We start from the raw sequence: 18496 nt of genomic DNA on the forward strand, positions 1-18496 counted from the left end.
AAATTCTTGCCAAAGTAGAACCTCATTTACACATACATATCTTCATACCCTTTGCTAAGAAAAGCATATGTGACAGCTTAGAGGTTTTAGCTGCCAAAGATCTTTCACTCTGAATACAGTAAATGTCACATCTATTTATTTATCGTTAAATTTTGCTAAGTATCTGTAGAAATATTTGGATTTTTTCTATCATAATGTAGATGTTTAAAAGGAAAAGAATCCAGATTATAATGCAGCTGTAGCACCAAACCATATGGCTGCAAAATGGGAGCAAAAATACACCACTGAATTACTGGGAGTAAACATAAACTGGATGCAATCTTCAGAAGAATATTAAATGGAATATATAAATACCAGAGTACTGCCATAAAATCATGCAATCAGACAACAGTAGCCATCAGGCAGTAGATTATTTCACATGCTGAAAGTGATCACAGTTGTATGGCAATTCATGTTTTCTAAATGCCAGACTGAAAATATGAACTACTGAATCTTGGCAAGCACAGTGTTTCTAACTGCAGTGGTGGTTATAACAACATCTAGGCCTTTTCTGAGAGGGGAGAGAGGAATAAGGCCGCCATCCTACACCCCAGCTTCATTAGAATCTGTCCGGAGTCCCAGGTGCTCAAAACAGTCTTGTTTGTCTTTAACTCTATTCAAGCCTTTGGCTTTTTCTTTTAAAGAAGCTGTCTGTGGGTGATTTATTGGTATATCTGGTATATTTGCGCTGTGCTGAGCAAGAACAAATGGTCCAGTGGAGTACATACATATTCAATATTATGAACAGTGTCTGGCATGAGAGAGAACTCAAATTAGTGTGGGTGCTGTGTTGCCTGTTCTTTTCTAAGAGTAAGTTTAAGTCCATTTGGATTCTCCATCGTTGTGTGAAAAGGAAGACGTTAATAACTTCCAGGAGAAAAGCTTGTGTGTCTGCTTAGCCTGCTGAAAACTTGCTGGGGGCAACTGTCAACTGTACTTGGGGTCTCTTCTTTTTATACGATGTGGAAGGAGAGGAGACCTCTTCATCCCATCCACATCCCATTTTCAAACTGCAAACAAGAACTAAACGATCCTTGAATTTCAATTCGACTTTGTAAATTAGCATCCCAGGGAACAGACTTTCAGTATTCATAATTGCAGTGCTTAAAATTAGGAATATAATATGAAGAGTTTACCTCAAAATTGGCCAGATTCATCAAGATTTCTTATTACTGCATATTGAACTAGCTCTGCCCCTGGGGACTCGGATCTAAGTGATACTGAGTAAAGGCTTTTTTCTTTCCTGAAGTCTTCTGTATGAGGCAAATAGCAACTCTAAATATGTCTTTCTTTCTACAGATGATATGGAAGCAATTCCAGTCAAGCAGTTCGTTAAACACATCAGTGAGCTGTATTCTAATAACCAGCATGGGTTCTCAGAAGACTTTGAGGTATGATTTAATGATCCACTAAGTGTTGTTTTCCTAAAGTTAATTATGTATTAACAGTTACTGACCATGAGACATCTGTGTGACGCTGTCATGTCAGATGAATGCAGTGCTCAGATGTATCAGAGGTATCAAAAGAAATAGGGAAATACCAATTTGCCACCAGGTATGGGCAGTGTGAGGCTGGACATTTACAGATGCTTTCTAAGCACCACAGATTTGGTGCCTTTAAGAGGGGACCCTCCTGAGTTCTTAGTAGATAGGAAAAGCTGCCTGCAATCCCCGAGGGATGACATTGAAGATACAAGCAGTTGTTTGTACGTCCAAGTTTTTCTTACAATCTGGAGCTTGTTTTCCTCTTTTTGGCCCAGAATTTGTTGCTCTTAATCACACTGAGAAGTCACTGCCTGAGCAGCCCAAAAGATGTAAAATAGTGCTTACTGTGAGTAAGAGTGGGAGAATTTGGTCTTTCATGAAAGCCCAAACTGTGGGTCCATTCCTGGAGTCCTTGTTCATGCTCTGTTCAGCCAGGAAAGGTTACTGTTAAAGTCATCAGTTCCAGCAAAACCAAGGAGAAAGGCTTCAGGATTTAGTTGGCGGTATTTACCCAGTGTGAATATTTTAAAGTAAGCATCTTATTACCTGTTTAGGACAGATTTTGACCTATAAATCTGCAATAAACTGGAGGTAATTCCAGTGAAGTGAAAGCAATTTCCACCTCCGGGTTACCAGATCCATATTGTACAAGCATAGTAAACATCACAGCGTGAGAACGGGCTGCAGAATGAGGCTTTAATAAGCACAAGTCAGGATTATCTGGGAAGTTCTTAGGCACAGGAAGTGTTGAGAAGCAGGAGGAGCTGCAGGAAATTGCACAGAGCTGTGCCACTGGCTTCCCCACCAGCAAAAGGAGGTGTATTTGTGTGCTGCATGTGAATCAGAGAGGCAGCTCCGCTTACAAACAAAGCAATGAACCAAAATAGGTGGCCTAATATCTACGGCTTCTTCACTTAGTGCAGTAAAGACAAGACTGTATGGAGGAATTGTTTTTAATGGGATCATTTAAAACATTTATTGTTGCTGTTTGGTTACTGTCTATAAAGAGTGGCTGCTTTGTCTGATGCTCAAAAACCATTGTGTATGTTAGAAACATTTTGTATTCATGAGGAAGGCAAATGTGGAAGGTGTTAAAGTGATTTAGTTCAATTGACTGCTGGCTGGATGGCTGAGCAGGAATATTGAGGCATTTAACAATGTTGATGGTATTCAGGACAAACATTTATTCTCCAGAGAGTAGAATTTGATCAGGATGATCAAATGCGACTCACTCTTCTCAATTATTTATGAATTGCGACCCCAGTGCTATTCATCACCACTGGGTTTTACACCATTTAATTATTCAAAATAATCAGCGACACATCTGTAAACTTGGGCTGGCTTTAAGCAGGCTCTGCTTCAGCTGTCACAAAATCACTGCTATTAACAAATGTTGGACACCTTCTGCCCGTGTTTTAGCAAAGGAAAACATTGCTCTAAGAGCCGTAGTTTTCCTTTCCTTCTGGAGCTCCCTGCTGCAAGTGCCGTGCTGTGGCAGCCAGTGGGAGAGATGGCTTTAGCCGGCTAATCCTGTTTCGGGGAGCACAAGGTCCCCTCTAAGGAGAAGTTAAGCTCTGATGGCACTGCGTATGCCAAGTTCTATTCTCTGTGCTGGCTTAAGATTTGGAGGCTGCTCCAGATGTGTTTCTCCACAGCTGAGGTCCTGGCTGCCTAAAGAGTAAATGAAACCTCCTCCTGGAGTAAGGAGGAGGAACAGGAACAGGACAATCCCTGTCTGGTGAATCATCCAGCTCCCTGTCATTGCTTCTGTTGGGTCCTGCTGATGCCTTGTGGGCCTGATTTTCTTCCTTATGGTTCACAGTGATAGGACAGAAGAGCGAAACCTGGGGTTTTTCACAGAGCCTGTAGGTAAAATGTTTCTCAAGCGCCTAAACTGACTCAGAGATGAGAATACCGGTTCTGAAAGCAGCTGAGGGGTAGAGAACTCTGAGGTTACATTTATACAGTAGTCATTGGAAGCAGCTAGCAGTGTAACTTCTCATGTCCGGTCATATCCAGCTATGGTCTATGTGCTGGAATTGTATCTGCCAGCTGCAGTGAAGGCTTAGCTAATGTTTTATGGAGAAACAGCAGGATTCCAGCTGAAACAGAAAATCCAGTGTTACAGGGCTGCTAGCCTTAGGTGGAAAGTACCACGGCCATGTCATGCCTGGGGAACTTCTGAAATGAGGTATTAGGTTCTGCAGTCATACAGACTGCTTTTTATACCTAAAAGAAGAGAGAAGGGGATGACAAGCAGGTGCTGAAAAAAATGTGATCAATACTACAGCATAAATCAATCTTCCCAAAGATAGGCAGTGCACAGGGTGGTTTTAAGGAAACAGGATCAAAAATCCTTTCAGGAATTCCTGTGTCAGGAGATTTATGGTGGAACCTGTGAAAGAGGAGACCAAGCTCATAAAAAGGACATGAAACTGTTGGAACAAGTCCAGAGGAGGCCACGAGGATGATCAGGGGCTGGAGCAGCTCCTGTATGAAGATAGGCTGAGAAAGTTGGGGCTGTTCAGCCTGGAGAAGAGAAGCTGCGTGGAGACCTCATAGCAGCCTTCCAGTATCTGAAGGGGGCCTACAAGGATGCTGGGGATGGACTCTTCATTAGGGACTGCAGTGACAGGACAAGGGGTAACGGGTTCAAACTGAAACAGGGGAAGTTTGGATTGGATCTAAGGAAGAAATTCTTTACTGTGAGGGTGCTGAGGCACTGGAATGGGTTGCCCAGGGAGGTTGTGAATGCTCCATCCTTGGCGGTGTTCAAGGCCAGGTTGGACAAAGCCTTGGGTGCCATGGTTTAGTGTGAGGTGTCCCTGCCCATGGCAGGTGGGATGGAACTGGATGATCTTAAGGTCCTTTCCAACCCTAACTATTCTGTGATTCTATGATTCTAAGCTGGGCACACACGAGCTCTGCCCAACAGAGAAGGTAAACGTTCGCCGTGTGTTTGTTCCTAGGTTTTGGTGCGAGTCTCTTCCTGTGTTTTTGGCAGCATGTTGTGGGTTGTGTTGAGTTGTTTTTTACATGAAGAAGACTCCTTTGAAAGTAAATGGTGTGAATACTCCCTCGTCCTCTTAAAATGAGCTGTAATTACAGCTAAATATTTTGTGAACGTGCTGAGGAAGTGTTTCATGTGCAGAGGAATAAAGGACTTTGAACTCACCAATCTTGCTTGGGAAGATTGCATCCAAAACAAATTCTTATTCCCTCTGGGTAATCATAGTGCAAGTAGCCAGCTTTGTTGTCTAGTGATAGCTGGGCTTTCTTGTATAAGCAGAATTGTTAAGATTTCCTTTGAGCCTGGTGAATTTTCAGTTTTGGATATAGAAATAAAGGGCCCACTTTAATACTGAACAACAAATAGCCTTTTAAAATAAAGGCAATGATCCTGCACCACCAGTGCTGGTCTCCTGATGTAACTTAGTATTTTACCTTGGAGTTTGTTCAGCCTACTTCTGAAAACAGTTTGAGGAGGTTTTGGCTTGCTGTCAGGCAGCTCCAGCACTCTCTTGCTATGGCATACAGGGTGAGGTACCACAGTTTTACAGGCAACACTGGGGCAGGGTTTGGTGGCAAGGCTGGACAGAGATTGAGAGGCTTCCAGAGCCAGAGATTGTATCTACCCCTTGTCGAGCCAGAGATTTTCTTGGCATTGGTATGCTTAATACTTTTTGATAGACCTTTCTACCATAAATTTCTCATTGCCTCTTGAACCCTTCAGACTTCTAATGTCCAAAGCATCCCATGGCAATGAATTCTGCAATAGTTCCACAAGAACAGACTCCCTTTTGCTTTTAACTCATGCCTAATGACTTATCTTGATGCCTCTTACCTTTATCGTTGCAAAATATATCGCTGTTCACTTAAATGCCTCACAGGATTCTGTCTGCCTCCCTCTCATTCCCCCTTTGTCTGTTTTTGAATCTGCAGAAGTCTGTATCTGTTTGTTTGAGGAAACCAGTCTAGACTTACGATGACTTGTTCCCTTTGTAGCTTTTTCTATTCCTTTACCATATCCTTTTGAAGATGAGAAGGCCAAAACTGTGCACAGTATTTAATGAGTGGGTTTACTGCAGAGTTCTGCAGGAGCACAGTGATGTTTTCTGTTTGGCTTTCTATTACTTTCCTTCTTCCTAACATCCCATTTGTTTTTTAACAACTACTGAACACTTAGCTGACACCTCTAGAAAACTATCAGCTGTGACCCCAAGGTCTTGTCACTGAATGGTAATAGCAAATGGGGAACCTGTCAGTATGTATGTGTAGTTAGGGTTGTTTTTCCCAAGTACATCACTTTGCATTTATCAACGTTGAATTTCATTTGCTGTTTTATCACTCAGCCACTCAGTATTGCGAGATTGTTCTGCTTCCCTTCACAAACAGCTTTCGTTCTAATTATCCTGTATAATTTTGTATCAGAAACACACTTTGTCTCCTCTGCAGTCCATTCAGGAATAGATTAGGTCTCTATAAGGTCCCACTGGTGAAATCTGAGCACTGAGAATTCCTGGGCACGCGAGCCCCACCTCTAACCTGTCCTTATACAAGGAGAGTTTTCCTTTTGCTCCAAGACATATCGGGTCTTTAAGTAATGTTTTCTGAGAAGCCTTTTCCCAAACATTTTGCAGATCCAAATATACTGTTCTGTTCCAGACTGTGCTTACCTATAGACATCTTCAGGGACCTCTCCACAGTCTGTTAGAGGTGTTCACTAGCTCTGATATTTATTACCAGCGTCTAGCAGTCTGCCCCACAGAGAAGTTGGATGTAGTGGGCTGTAGTGCCTGAAATCCCTTCTGGATCTCATTTTGAAAACTGATGTCACATTTGTCATCTTCTGTTCCCCTGATAGCCTGACTATATAGGGCATGTGCCCTCCGAATTCTTGTATCAAAAAGAGTGTGAAGTGCCACCTCCCACAGTAAAGCTTTTCACTCCCTCCCCCTGGCCGGTTGCTGGAATAACACGGTGAGTATTTTGAGTAGCTGTGTCCTTTTGCTCTGAGAAAGGAGCCAGGGAAGCCAAGAAATCACCTTCCATCCCCAAAGCTGACTGTGAATTTCTAGGCTGTAATGCAGTGTTTGGGTTTTTGAGATTGGACAATTTTCTTTCCCCTCCTTCCCAAGAGTGGGTTGGTCAGTGCTGCTGCAGGGACGATTAGAGGGGGTAAGTGCAATCTCTGCAGACCTCTCCTGCCTTGTGAATGTAATGATTCATTGCCAATTTGGAGTCTGCACAGGCTCGCTGAACTTGGAGGCAGGCTGTCTAGCTCCCTCATCACAGAAATGGAAAATATCTTTATACTCCAGCGGCACCTTCCTCTAAATGTCCTGAAATGTAAGAAAATAACATAAATCCATATCTGCAGCGATACGGCAGGGATTTGCTAACGTTATCCTCATGGTTGCTGCTGCTCGGGCCAGGGGTCACTAGCTCTTTTTAACCGGTGACCTCAGAACGTTATTCTTTAGTGGAAGGCTGCATTGAAGACAGATAATGCTGCACTTCACACGTTTCTTGAGACACTAAAAACACTGTGTAGTTATACTGGCATCTCTTACAGATTAGACACAGCTTACACCAGACACATGCTTATAACTGCATCTACGCTAAGGAATTTGGCAGTAGAAAGATGCCATTTCAGAAACGTGCTGCTAGCAGACATTAGTGCACTGGGAAATGGTTTATAACTTAGGCCCAAAATTGCTATAATTAGAGGTGTTCTGTGCATTGCTGTACTGAAACCAAAGGGAAGCAGCACGTTGCAGCCGGATGAGGAAGGACTGCTGCAGAAGAGGGTCTTCCTGGAGTTCTCAGTTCTTATCTCCCCGCTTGACTTTCCCTAAGAAATTGGCATCATGGATTAGGAGATGAAGTTGAAGAGAAGCAATAAAAGAAGTTCAGCTGTCTGGGCGTTCTGTTACTAGCCATAGTACTGCGGCCATACCCAAGGCTTCTGCCTAGAAGCCCTCAGACTCTGACACCTCCCTGCATTGTGAAGGGCAGGATACCACAAGCAAATGTTCCTCCACCATCCTTTCCTCTCTAATTTATTTACATGAATTTTTAGCTCTCTAAATACTGCCAGTCCTGTGTTGAGTCCTTTCGGTTTGTTTGTCTTCCCCTTCTTTCCAGGCTGTCCCCAGCTCCCCGCTCTCTTGAGTACCATCACGGAGTTTGTACAAGTGCTAAATTTTCCCCAAACTCCATGCTGTTCCTGTGGGATATCTTCAGATGCTGTCTGCTGTCCCTGTTGGTGCGCTGGCTTCGTGTTTGCTGTGATAAACAGCAAGAGCAGTACCACAGAATTCTCTAATTTGGGATAAAAATAATAGATCAAACGTGATTTTAGGGGTGGATGAACTAGCTGCTTTTGTGCTGAAAAATATCAAAGTAGTATCAAAACATAGCTATGGATCTCATTTAATTTAGCCCTTCGGATTAGGATCCTTTCTTTGTTCATGATTCCTCCTCATTGCTATTCATAGGCTTTCACAGTTCAGCCCCTGCTAGGACATCGAACTCAAGTAATGGGAAACAACAGCAGCACTGCATAAGGCCAAATCAAGAGATCGAGTTCCTGCTCAGTCACTGTAGCAGAAATTCTTGCTCAAACCTTATATTGCCAGCAAGACACTGGTGCAGTTTGATTTTACACTTAAATGGAAATTCTCTGAAGTTTAGAAGAAACTAATCTGTAACTTGTTTCAGAAAGGCAATGAAAATGGGTCGTTAAACCTGGGTGTATCAAATTCCAATTAGCATTAGCATGGACAATATAATTAAAAGGTAAATCAGCCATAATAGCAGAGACTAGGACACTTTTTACAGTAACTAACGGTCAATTGAAACCATGTACTTTGGTTTCTTGGGTTGTCAATGATAAGTTGAAAAGACAGAATAAGAGCCTGTATCCATTCATCTTTGCACAGTAATGTGTTCTGCAAAGTTAAACACGAAAAGCAGCAGTGTCCTAGCCAGCTGCCATTAAAGTCAGTGGAAGGGACTAAGTGGGATTAAGGAATGCCAAAGAAAATACTCTAGAGCAGAAAAGTTTGTGGATGTGGTGATGTGGACACTATCCGTCCTGCTCCAAGGTGCCAGTAGCAGGTTTGTGCTAACTGGGAGAGGAGATTTATAGGCTGCAGTGAGCAGCCTGGGATCAGACCTGCCTGCAAACTTAGGTTGTAATAATAATATAGTCATGGTGATGTTTTAAATGCAAGTGAAGGACTCGGTAGCCAGTAAGATTTAGAAATCCCAGGGGTTTCATTGCATAAGCAATAGAAAATTCTGGGAAAACAAATATGTAATATACATAAATGTGGCAAAATGGTGTAATTAAGATGGTGACCTTTTGGAACTTTCTCCAGGGTGATACTTATTAACACTGGGCTGCCCTCTTCTGCCAATGGGTAAATAATCCTCTGAACAGAGGCATAAATAACAGGCTGCAACTAGTCTTTCCTTGCAGCACTTTGTGCATTGATGAAAGACAACCACCTTGGCTTTAATAACAAAGGAATGTTAACTTCTGCCTTACTGTCTGGTAGGGGGAGCCTGTGGTTTAGTAATTTGCTGTTAGAATCTGGAGACATGAACCAGGGAAGGTAAGAGTGTGGATGACCACCCTCTGCTCTCAACCCCATCTGTCCGTGCAACACTGACAGTGGACAACATGGAGTTGGAGGATGTTGCCAGTCCCTTTCTTGTTCGACAGCTTCAATGTACCAAAGTGCCGGTTGTGTCCTGGACGAGGGGAGGGGGCTGAAGTCAAAATGGCCTTTTACTGTTCCACATTGATGTTTTAAAAGACAAAAACAATTGGAGCACATTGGGAGGGGAGGGCTTTTCTTGAACAGACTCCTTTTGCTATGCATTTGCAGTGTGCAGACATAGGAATCCACCATTATAGCAGCTTTCCAGAGTATTAAAAATCGCTTAGAATGCTACGTGTTAAGAAAAGCCATTTTCAGCTAATCAGCTCTCACAGCATCAGACCTTCTTTTCCACTGCTGTGTTTTTCACCGTCTTGGCTTAATCTTCCTCTTCTATTAACTTTATATTGGCCAGCTGGGAACATGTTCAGTTGAGAAAACAGTCAGCATCAACATAAAAAGGTTAATTAAAATGATTAACCTCACCAACAATTCCCTTATGGAAGAATCCTATAGAATTTAATAGAAAGTGATACATTTACTATGTAGTATTTAAACTGTCAGAGCAAATTCCTTAGCAGGGAGGTAATTCCCTATTAAGTTTGTTAACTTGTTAAGAGTATTCTCCACAGCACCTCATTGGATTCGTCTGTATTAAATTCTACAGCAATTGGCGTAAATATTTCAATGCTAATAACTCCTACAAATAATTCTGTAGTGATGCAGGGATGTAGAGTTTGATGTGAGGCTTTTGAGAAGCAAGGGGTTATCTTTTAGGAGCGATCTACAATGGTGCAGCAGTGATGTTATATGATTTCTAAATGCAAAGGAAAAAAAGGTAAAATGAAATTACATTAAATCAACCTAACACATAAGTAATGCTGCTTTTCCAGTTGTGACTTCAGCTGAACCGATCCTGCCCGTTGTGTAATCAGAAGTCCCTTGCTTACTGGAGCTGACAGGTAGAATTAGGGGAAGCGCACACTTTAATGGTGTTTTTTATTTCTGTGATAGAAATGGAACTATGAAAATTCTATTAGGGCCAGCTGGGAGTTTGGCTTGATTTGTCTTTGTCTTTGCTCAGCTCATCTCCTTGAGCGTAGTATGTTTCTCCCTATGGAGGATGGGGAAGAGAGAAGCAATTCTTATTTGGGAGTGTCATGTGGATATAAAAGCTGTAAAACGTTCAAGGTTTTAGTATACTTTGCACTTTTAAAATGTAAATGCTGGGGAAGGTATCAAAATTGCTATGCAAGTCCTTTGTGAAATGGCTGCATAACGCTGAACTCTGTTACATCTGCTGTTTGTATAGCATTTCTCTTGATAATTTTTCTCTGTCACTTAGCTCGTGATCTTTGTAGCAGCTGTGAGCTCCTAATGACTTTCCCTCTTAGGCAGGTTCTATACTGTTATTTTTAAAGCCTAAAGTAGAAAGTAATTTGGCACTTCCCCATATATCCTTGGGGGAAACTGGTACCGTTAGGTGCGATTTCTGGGACTCATGAAAGATTTGAATAAATGTAGTTTCTTCCATAACTTTATAAACTCCAACCACTGATATTTTCCAAAAATGTGGAGGTTTAACCAAATATTTAGTGATAAAAAAGGGGGTTAGTTTATTCAGGAAGATGGTGGTTAAATAAATAGTAGAAAATATGTCTCGGAGGTGGCAGCACACGTGAGGTTTAGTGATTCAGTTTGTAAGAGAGACTCTGAATATGTGTAACACTCCAGGACAGCCTGGCCAACGGCAATAGCTGCTTTTCTCTGGGGTCAGAGAAAGGACCCTCCATTGTCACATTCTAATAGCCCTCTATTCTGTTTTGGACAATGAAAGGAAGAGGTAAGTTAAGAACTAAAAGTATTAATGGGGATTAGGTATCTAACCTACAGCCTCAACTAGACAGCAGTCTGCATCTCTAAACACCTTGGCAAGCCTGGTCTCTTTCTGCTTTTAAATGTATAAATACATGAATACAACCTTTTATCTTTTTCACTGTATTGTGGGCTGTTAATCGGTGTCCCAGAGGTGGTATTCAAAGTATTTGCTGTTATATTCAGAGATCTATTTTATTTATATTTCATAAAAGGCATCTCTCTGCAGACAACTAACGGAAGGTCAGCTCCAAACTTAAATGTCAGAAGCCCTTTTTTGAGAGGTTATAAGCAGAGAAGTTGTCCAGCGCTCAGTCTTGTGCTGAAATGCTTGTTGTGCTTAATTTATTACATTGCACTGGCCACTCTTGCCTTTAAGGGACTCTATCTTCCCTTCCCAAGGAGGGAAGGAGTAAAGCATCACAGGAGATGCAGTCCAGAAGACAGATGGACTGCTGGTCAGAGGAGACAGTTGGTCCTCAGGGTGCTCAGAGTGCATCTGTCGCCAAGTCTGTGGAGAGGAGCATAGCTGTACACCTGGCAGCAGCTAACACAGCTCTGTTTGAGCAGACCCTATCATACAGGACAATACTGGAAGACTGTGTTTTATCCCAAAATTAAGATATCAGTACTTTAAATGTGGGGGGGTTGAGCTGTTGCAAGAGAAGATAAAGCTCAATTTTCTTGAAATGATGCATTTTGTGTTTGAATGTTTTTCATGCCCAGGAAGTGCAGCGCTGTACGGCCGACATGAACATCACTGCAGAGCATTCCAACCACCCCGACAACAAGCACAAGAACAGATACATCAACATCCTAGCCTGTAAGTAAGCACTGGCTGTAAGCACAATGCATCAAGGCACTCTCCTCTCACAGTGTGTCTGTGTGTGATTGGAAAAGGCAGATAGCTTCAAGTTACCTTACTACACAGTAGTGAACAAACATGTTCAAGTATGGCTGGGAGATAATTTCCCTGCCAAAGGCAGAGGATATTTTGACCTCTCTGTCACTCTGGATTTCATTTCTGGATTTCACTCCGACTTTTGTTCTAAAATATGTTGCAGTTTGATGGTGCAAAAGTAGTTTTAGAAGTATCAGTTTGGTGTGAACGTCAGTGGAGGAATAACTGGGATAAATTGATCAGAGCTCTTCTGCCTGCTCATGTCTGAAAACTGGCCTTTGCATAGTGTGGAGCAAAGAGTTTTATTGATGATTCCTGAGATTCCTTTATAACCCCAAAGGTGCTAAATCTTACAGAGTACATCTGCTGTATTTCAGCCGGCTTCAGCTGTGTATATGGCTTGGACAAACAGTGATCTCTGTAGCACAGTGCAGGCTTTGCCTGTATTCCTCTGAGAACTGCAAATCTGGGCTCTGCTCTAGAATGCAAATCATTGCAGGTCTAGGATGGAAAGCAGTAACTTCTTCCATATTGTTCTCTGATGTGGAATGAACGGCAGATGCAGCAGTCACTGTGAACTACAAACAGAGATGGAGCCACTGATAAAAAGTTCGCAGCGTTCATAAACACTGCAATAAATCTGGAATATTGTTGATGGTATAGGAAGGATGTCTCTAACAGAATCTCAGATGTCATCAAAGTGCCAGCTAAGGACCAATTCACAGACCTGTAAAAGACTTGCTGTTATGTGGCCTTTGACAAGGGGAATCATTCAACTTCGATTTTAGACATAGATGTCTGGTCCCTGTGGGCACAGAGGGAGAACTACCATTGAAGGAGAACTGAAGCAGGCATTCCCGTCCTCCAGATTGCCCATGGGGGAACCTTGCTCTCTCTATTGAGAGGCACTTAAGGAAGGCAACTGAAACCACATTTTTCATGCTTAAAGTTAGCCCAAGAGTCTCATCTCTACATGTGTTGGAAGTGCCACCCAGCCCAATGCTGCTGCCTTGGAGCAGAAGGACTGCAGTATTTTCTCTGATTTAAGCCAAAGTCAAGCCTTTGGGTGGAACAAAAAGAGGAGCTAAAGAGTGTAACCTAAAGTCTGACCTCTTGGTGTGATGAGGATGGTGAAGGAGTAAGAACATTGACTCAGATCCCAGAGCCAGTAGAGCTGTGTGAGCCCAGCAGTGGAAGATAATGATCTCAGACACTGAGCCAAGCAAAGGCAGCTGCAATGCCTGCGAGGGCCAAGCTGGTGTCTCCACATGGTGTTACACAGCCCTATGGGGCTCTGCGAGTCACACTACACTGTGTGATGTGGATGATCCTAGAGATTGTGCTCCTAGGGCTCCAGTGTCCTTTAAAGAGAAGCTTTCCCAGCACGAACCACATACTTAAAGGGATGTGAAGACTCAGGACCTGCTACGATGAGCAGATGACCAAGACCAGATACTCCCATCTCCCACTCGCCTCCCATCCAAGGCTAATTTCTTCCATGTATGAGTAAAGGCTACTCCAGTACCTGGGAAATGGAATGTTTACCTGCTGTTCTGCACTGTGTTTCCTTAATGCTCTCTTAATGCTCTGTTTTTCATCCTGCAGATGATCACAGCAGGGTGAAGCTAAGGCCTTTACCAGGAAAAGATTCGAAGCACAGTGACTACATTAATGCTAATTATGTCGATGTAAGTTGTTTGAATTGGTCTGATTTCTCTGACTCTGAATCCTTCCACAAGGAAGGAGTATTGCTGCTTGTCAAATGGTGGTGTTTTCCAGCTTCACCTGAAAATTTTGCTGCGAATTCCCCTCTCTGAGAAAGGCACTTTTCTCTGTTACCTTTAAAATATTGATATGTCTGCCATGATACTGCTTTCATCTCACTTGGCATTATGGTTTTCTTTGAAGGGTTACAACAAAGCAAAAGCCTACATTGCTACCCAGGGACCTTTAAAATCTACCTTTGAAGATTTCTGGAGGATGATTTGGGAACAGAATACTGGAATCATTGTCATGATCACAAACCTTGTTGAAAAAGGAAGAGTAAGAGATTTTCTAGTTTATTAGCAGTTGCTTCGTACCACATTCCCGAATCATGGGGGCAGAATTTGGTTTTAATGGTTTGGGATATGATATATATTGATGTATAATATATAGTTAACAGAACAGAAGGATACATAGCTAGCCATGATTTTACTTCTTTAACAAGCTCTAAATACAAACGTAAAGCAACAGCTCAGAGCCTCAGCCAACCCACCCAACTATGTCTTTGTTCAGAGGAAATGCGATCAGTACTGGCCATCGGAGAACAGCGAGGAGTATGGGAACATCATCGTCACGCTGAAGAGCACAAACATTCATGCCTGCTACACTGTGCGCCGCTTCACAGTCAGGAACACAAAGCTGAGAAAGGTGAGTAAAGCCTTCAGTGTTCTCACCCAGAGGCCTTCTGGCTTGTGTAGGATGCACACAGGAGCAAAACTCAGTGTTTGCATAGGCAAGTTAAAGTAGCAAGTGGATGGGAAATAAGTAAGCAAAGCCAGGATTACAAGGAACCTGGTGAAAGGTTTAACCTGTATTTCTGAAGTTCACTGCTGCTGTGGTGTCAGAGTCATTGCCGTTACTACCTGTTCCCACATGGATTTTTCCTTGAACTCCGTCTCCACCTAGCAGGAGGCAGAGCTGCAGACTTCTTTTGTTGGAATCCAGCAGTTTTTCAGCTGAGCCCCGAGTCTCTTTCCATGCTTCTCATCCCAAATCTTTCTGTTCTTTCCGTGCACACTTTGCACTCAGGGTCAGAAAGGAAACCCCAAAGGGCGGCAGAACGAGAGGACGGTCATCCAGTATCACTACACCCAGTGGCCTGACATGGGTGTGCCGGAGTATGCTCTGCCCGTGCTGACCTTCGTTAGGAGATCCTCTGCAGCCAGAACGCCAGACATGGGACCAGTGGTGGTGCACTGCAGGTATGATGGGTGTGAGTGACTACTTCATGGCAAGCACACCTAGCGCGCAGCAGATGCTCTTACACACCTGCTAAGACAAACACAGGCTGGAGCAACCTTGGTGGCCCAGAATAGCAGCAGTTCGGTACAGGGTGGATGTCAGTATGGCTTCTTGCAGCCCGTACCAGTAACAACAGCAGTGGAGACAGGGGCAAGTGTTGGGGCGGGTGAGATCCAAGACCATGGTAGCCCCATACTCATTGTCCTGGCCTGCGAGCCCAGCTTTGGTGGCATGGGCGTGATGGCTTCTTTTGTATTCGTCCTCATCGTGCAGCACAGATACCCACAGAACAGAGGAAACACATAACTGGTAAAATTCCCAGAAAATGAAGTATTTTGCTGAGAAACTTTCATGGTTGGGGCTAACAGAAAAACGAAAGCCTGTGAACGGGAGTATTTGCTTAGTTCTGCTGTTGTGATCATTTACTTTCATCTGGCTGTGTTATATGGGTTTCTCTTATGTTTTTCTTATAGTGCTGGTGTTGGCAGAACTGGTACCTACATTGTGATAGACAGTATGCTGCAACAGATAAAAGACAAAAGCACAGTAAATGTCCTGGGTTTCCTGAAACATATCAGGACACAGCGCAACTACCTCGTCCAGACAGAGGTAAAAATTGCAGCAGGCTTGAATTTAAAGCCATGTCCGTTTTATGTTGTAATCAAAAAGAAAACATTTTTCTGTTACATCCCTATAAAAATGTAATGTATCACTGGCACTTTTTGCTCTGGAATGTCTCTCTTCTTATAGACCAAACACTTCAGATTTGGGTTTTGACTTAGTGAGAGCTGTAGGTGTGACACTTGTAAATGTTTATTCTGGACTTGGCCATACTTGCATGGGTGCTTTGTTTTGCACATCCTTCCTTTAGTGTGCTCTACCCCTCGGTTAAAGCCAGCTGTTTAGTTTATTCCAAGTGCCTACATGACATGCTTGTTTTTCTAGGAGCAGTACATTTTTATTCATGATGCCTTGTTGGAAGCCATCCTTGGGAAGGAGACTGAAGTATCTGCAAACCAGCTGCATATTTATGTTAACAGCATCCTCATACCTGGGATAGGAGGGAAGACGCGACTAGAGAAACAGTTCAAGGTATCACCGCCATCCAGAAGGACTTAATTTCCCTACTCTCTTTTGTATGGTCTGTCTTCAGCTGTTCAGTTGTCATAGATAAGGAACCAAATCAGAACACTTGATTAGCAGCTTCAGAAGTTTTGTCCTCCACAGTCTTAGCTAACGCTGCTGGAAATCAGTATTAAAACTCTTGAAGGCAGAAGTGAGCAGAGGGGCATGGACACTGTTTTGGAGTGTGCTGCTAGGCTCCCTGTTCCCACACGGGCTTGGGTGTGCCTGAGTCTGCGGTTAGCTTGGCTGAAAGTCGTCTTCCAATCTATGGCTCTCCTGCATATACATGGAGAAGGACATGAAATGAGGTTCTTCGCAGCTGTGGCTGCCCCATCCCTGGCAGTGCTCAAGGCCAGGTTGGACAGGGCTTAGAGCAACCTGCTGTAGAGGAAGGTGTCCCTGCCCGTGACAGGGGGAGTGGAACCAAATGATCTTTAAGGTCCCTTCCAGCCCAAACCAGTCTGGGATTCTATTATGTTATGAAAAATGCTTTAAGACCAGGAAACACAATAGGCCTTTCTCGTTGCTATTAACTGTACTTGCTGCTTTTCCCTCCTATATCATAGCTGATTTCATCCTGGCCTAATTTATTTTTTGCTCAGATCTCCTATTTGAAACCTAAGATTTTCTGATTACATTTTATTTGAATGCCTTTAAAAATATTTTGTGAGACTGTGTATCATAAGATTATACATGACATCTGTTTTCACAGCTAAACGCGCTCAATAACTACCCAAGGAACTGAAACCGTTAAATTATACCAGGTGCCAAGCTATTCAAAAACCAAACAGGCTCTTCTCCGAATTCACTCATAGAAATCTCGGTACTTCTCCATCAGTCAAGACATTCCAGATGCTTAATTACTAAATTAAAGAAGCAAGTGCAAGCGCAAGCAATACACTCACATAACGCAGCAGGAGGAAGGGATTTCTTATTAAAAAACTTGTATGTATAAATATAAGTAGATACATCTAGATTATATGTCTAAGTATAAACGGACACATAGCAAATGTACACATTAAGATGTCTTCTGATGACTTGTGGCAAACTTTCAATACCTTGAGTGCCAATTTCAGCGATCACTTTCTCTACCAGCGTTGCGCAGGTATTTAGAAACCCCATAACTTCTAATGAGGCCTATGCCAGTACACAGATGAGTTGAGTGCTATCTTGTTTAGAGTGCATTTGAAACCGGGACGTGACCAGCAGCAATTACTAGATCTTTCTCTCGCTTCTGCTGCTGCCACAGAGCTGGCAGAAAATGACTTGTGCTCATGCCCTGGTACAGTGCTTTACATTCAACCATCTTAGAGTCAAATTATGCTGAGTAATGAGTTGCTAGTGCAGGAAATGAAAAGGCCACCTTCACTCTCTTTGCTCTGGTAGAATCTGGGTGAATATTCAAATAGAATCTGCCCCCTTATATCTTTTTTGTGTGCCTTTAAGCAGCTCAGAATGAACTTGGCAGACCAGAGAATGTAACCCATGGCATCCCTCAGATCTTTGGTGGGTTCCCCAAAGGCCTGGCAGAAAAAGAGATTCTACAGGAATGATCTGGCTTTTATTTGGGGAGAAAACATAGGGGTTTTGTTCTATTTTTCTAGCTCTTCTTCCTTGAGAACTGCTTCTGATTGAACATACCTGCACGTCTATGAAATATACTCTTAAAGATACCTAAGTGTAGTGCTCAGTGAAAATACATTCATTTTAATGGAACTTCATTTTCAGGATGTTTTGATGCTGAGAGCTGCAGAAATCTTTTTATCCATTAAACATGTTGTATGAAAAGGATGATTTCCATTGGCATCTTGAGTAGTTTAAACAAGTTTAACAATGTAGTTTATTCTTCTACTAATGCATTTTCACAGGAGTTGGCAAAGAAACCTCCTGTCTTCATTTAGAGCACTCTGAGGACTGACTACTTTATTCTTTTTCAGCTGGTTACACAGTGTAATGCAAAATACGTGGAATGCTTCAGTGCTCAGAAAGACTGCAACAAAGAGAAGAACAGGAACTCATCAGTTGTGCCATGTAAGATCACATCTTTGGTTTGATTACTGCCTAGCATAACTTTTTGTACTGAATTCTCCTGGTTTTATGCATGAAAAGGCATAGCCACTAGGAAGGAGAAATGTAATCTTTTGTTGAGGCCAGGCTGTCTTGTCTTTCAGAATTACCCTGATGAAACTGAACAAAAGAAAACAGTGACAGTGTCAGCCAGATATCCTGTCCAAGTGAAATGTTAATTTGAAGTGCTTAAGAATTTGAATTATTAGGTAGGGGATAAATCTATGGAATACTGAGAGAATTACTTTGATACTGCTCTCAGCTCAGGTGAGATCTCCCAGTGTGATTGGCACAAGTTGTTTGTAATTCAGCTACTACACTCAGTTTCT

The 18496-nt window shown here is 42.6% G+C and overlaps 1 protein-coding gene across 2 annotated transcripts in view; it reads left to right on the forward strand.

The window, feature by feature from the left end:
- PTPRG (protein tyrosine phosphatase receptor type G) overlaps nucleotides 1–18496 on the forward strand; it is a gene marked incomplete at its 3' end in the record, with an annotated part of 403062 nt that overhangs the window by 375179 nt on the left and 9387 nt on the right. For both annotated transcript variants that reach the window (XM_080625483.1, XM_080625484.1), the window contains exons 15-23: nucleotides 1339–1430; nucleotides 11795–11891; nucleotides 13575–13657; nucleotides 13878–14012; nucleotides 14247–14381; nucleotides 14763–14935; nucleotides 15449–15584; nucleotides 15921–16067; nucleotides 18038–18131. In XM_080625483.1, the coding sequence (XP_080481609.1) occupies nucleotides 1339–1430; nucleotides 11795–11891; nucleotides 13575–13657; nucleotides 13878–14012; nucleotides 14247–14381; nucleotides 14763–14935; nucleotides 15449–15584; nucleotides 15921–16067; nucleotides 18038–18131 (1092 nt within the window). The remainder of the gene's footprint in view (nucleotides 1–1338; nucleotides 1431–11794; nucleotides 11892–13574; nucleotides 13658–13877; nucleotides 14013–14246; nucleotides 14382–14762; nucleotides 14936–15448; nucleotides 15585–15920; nucleotides 16068–18037; nucleotides 18132–18496) is intronic.

The sequence above is a fragment of the Psittacula echo genome (genome assembly GCF_963264785.1).
Source record: "Psittacula echo genome assembly, chromosome: 9".
Classification (NCBI taxonomy): domain Eukaryota; kingdom Metazoa; phylum Chordata; class Aves; order Psittaciformes; family Psittacidae; genus Psittacula; species Psittacula echo.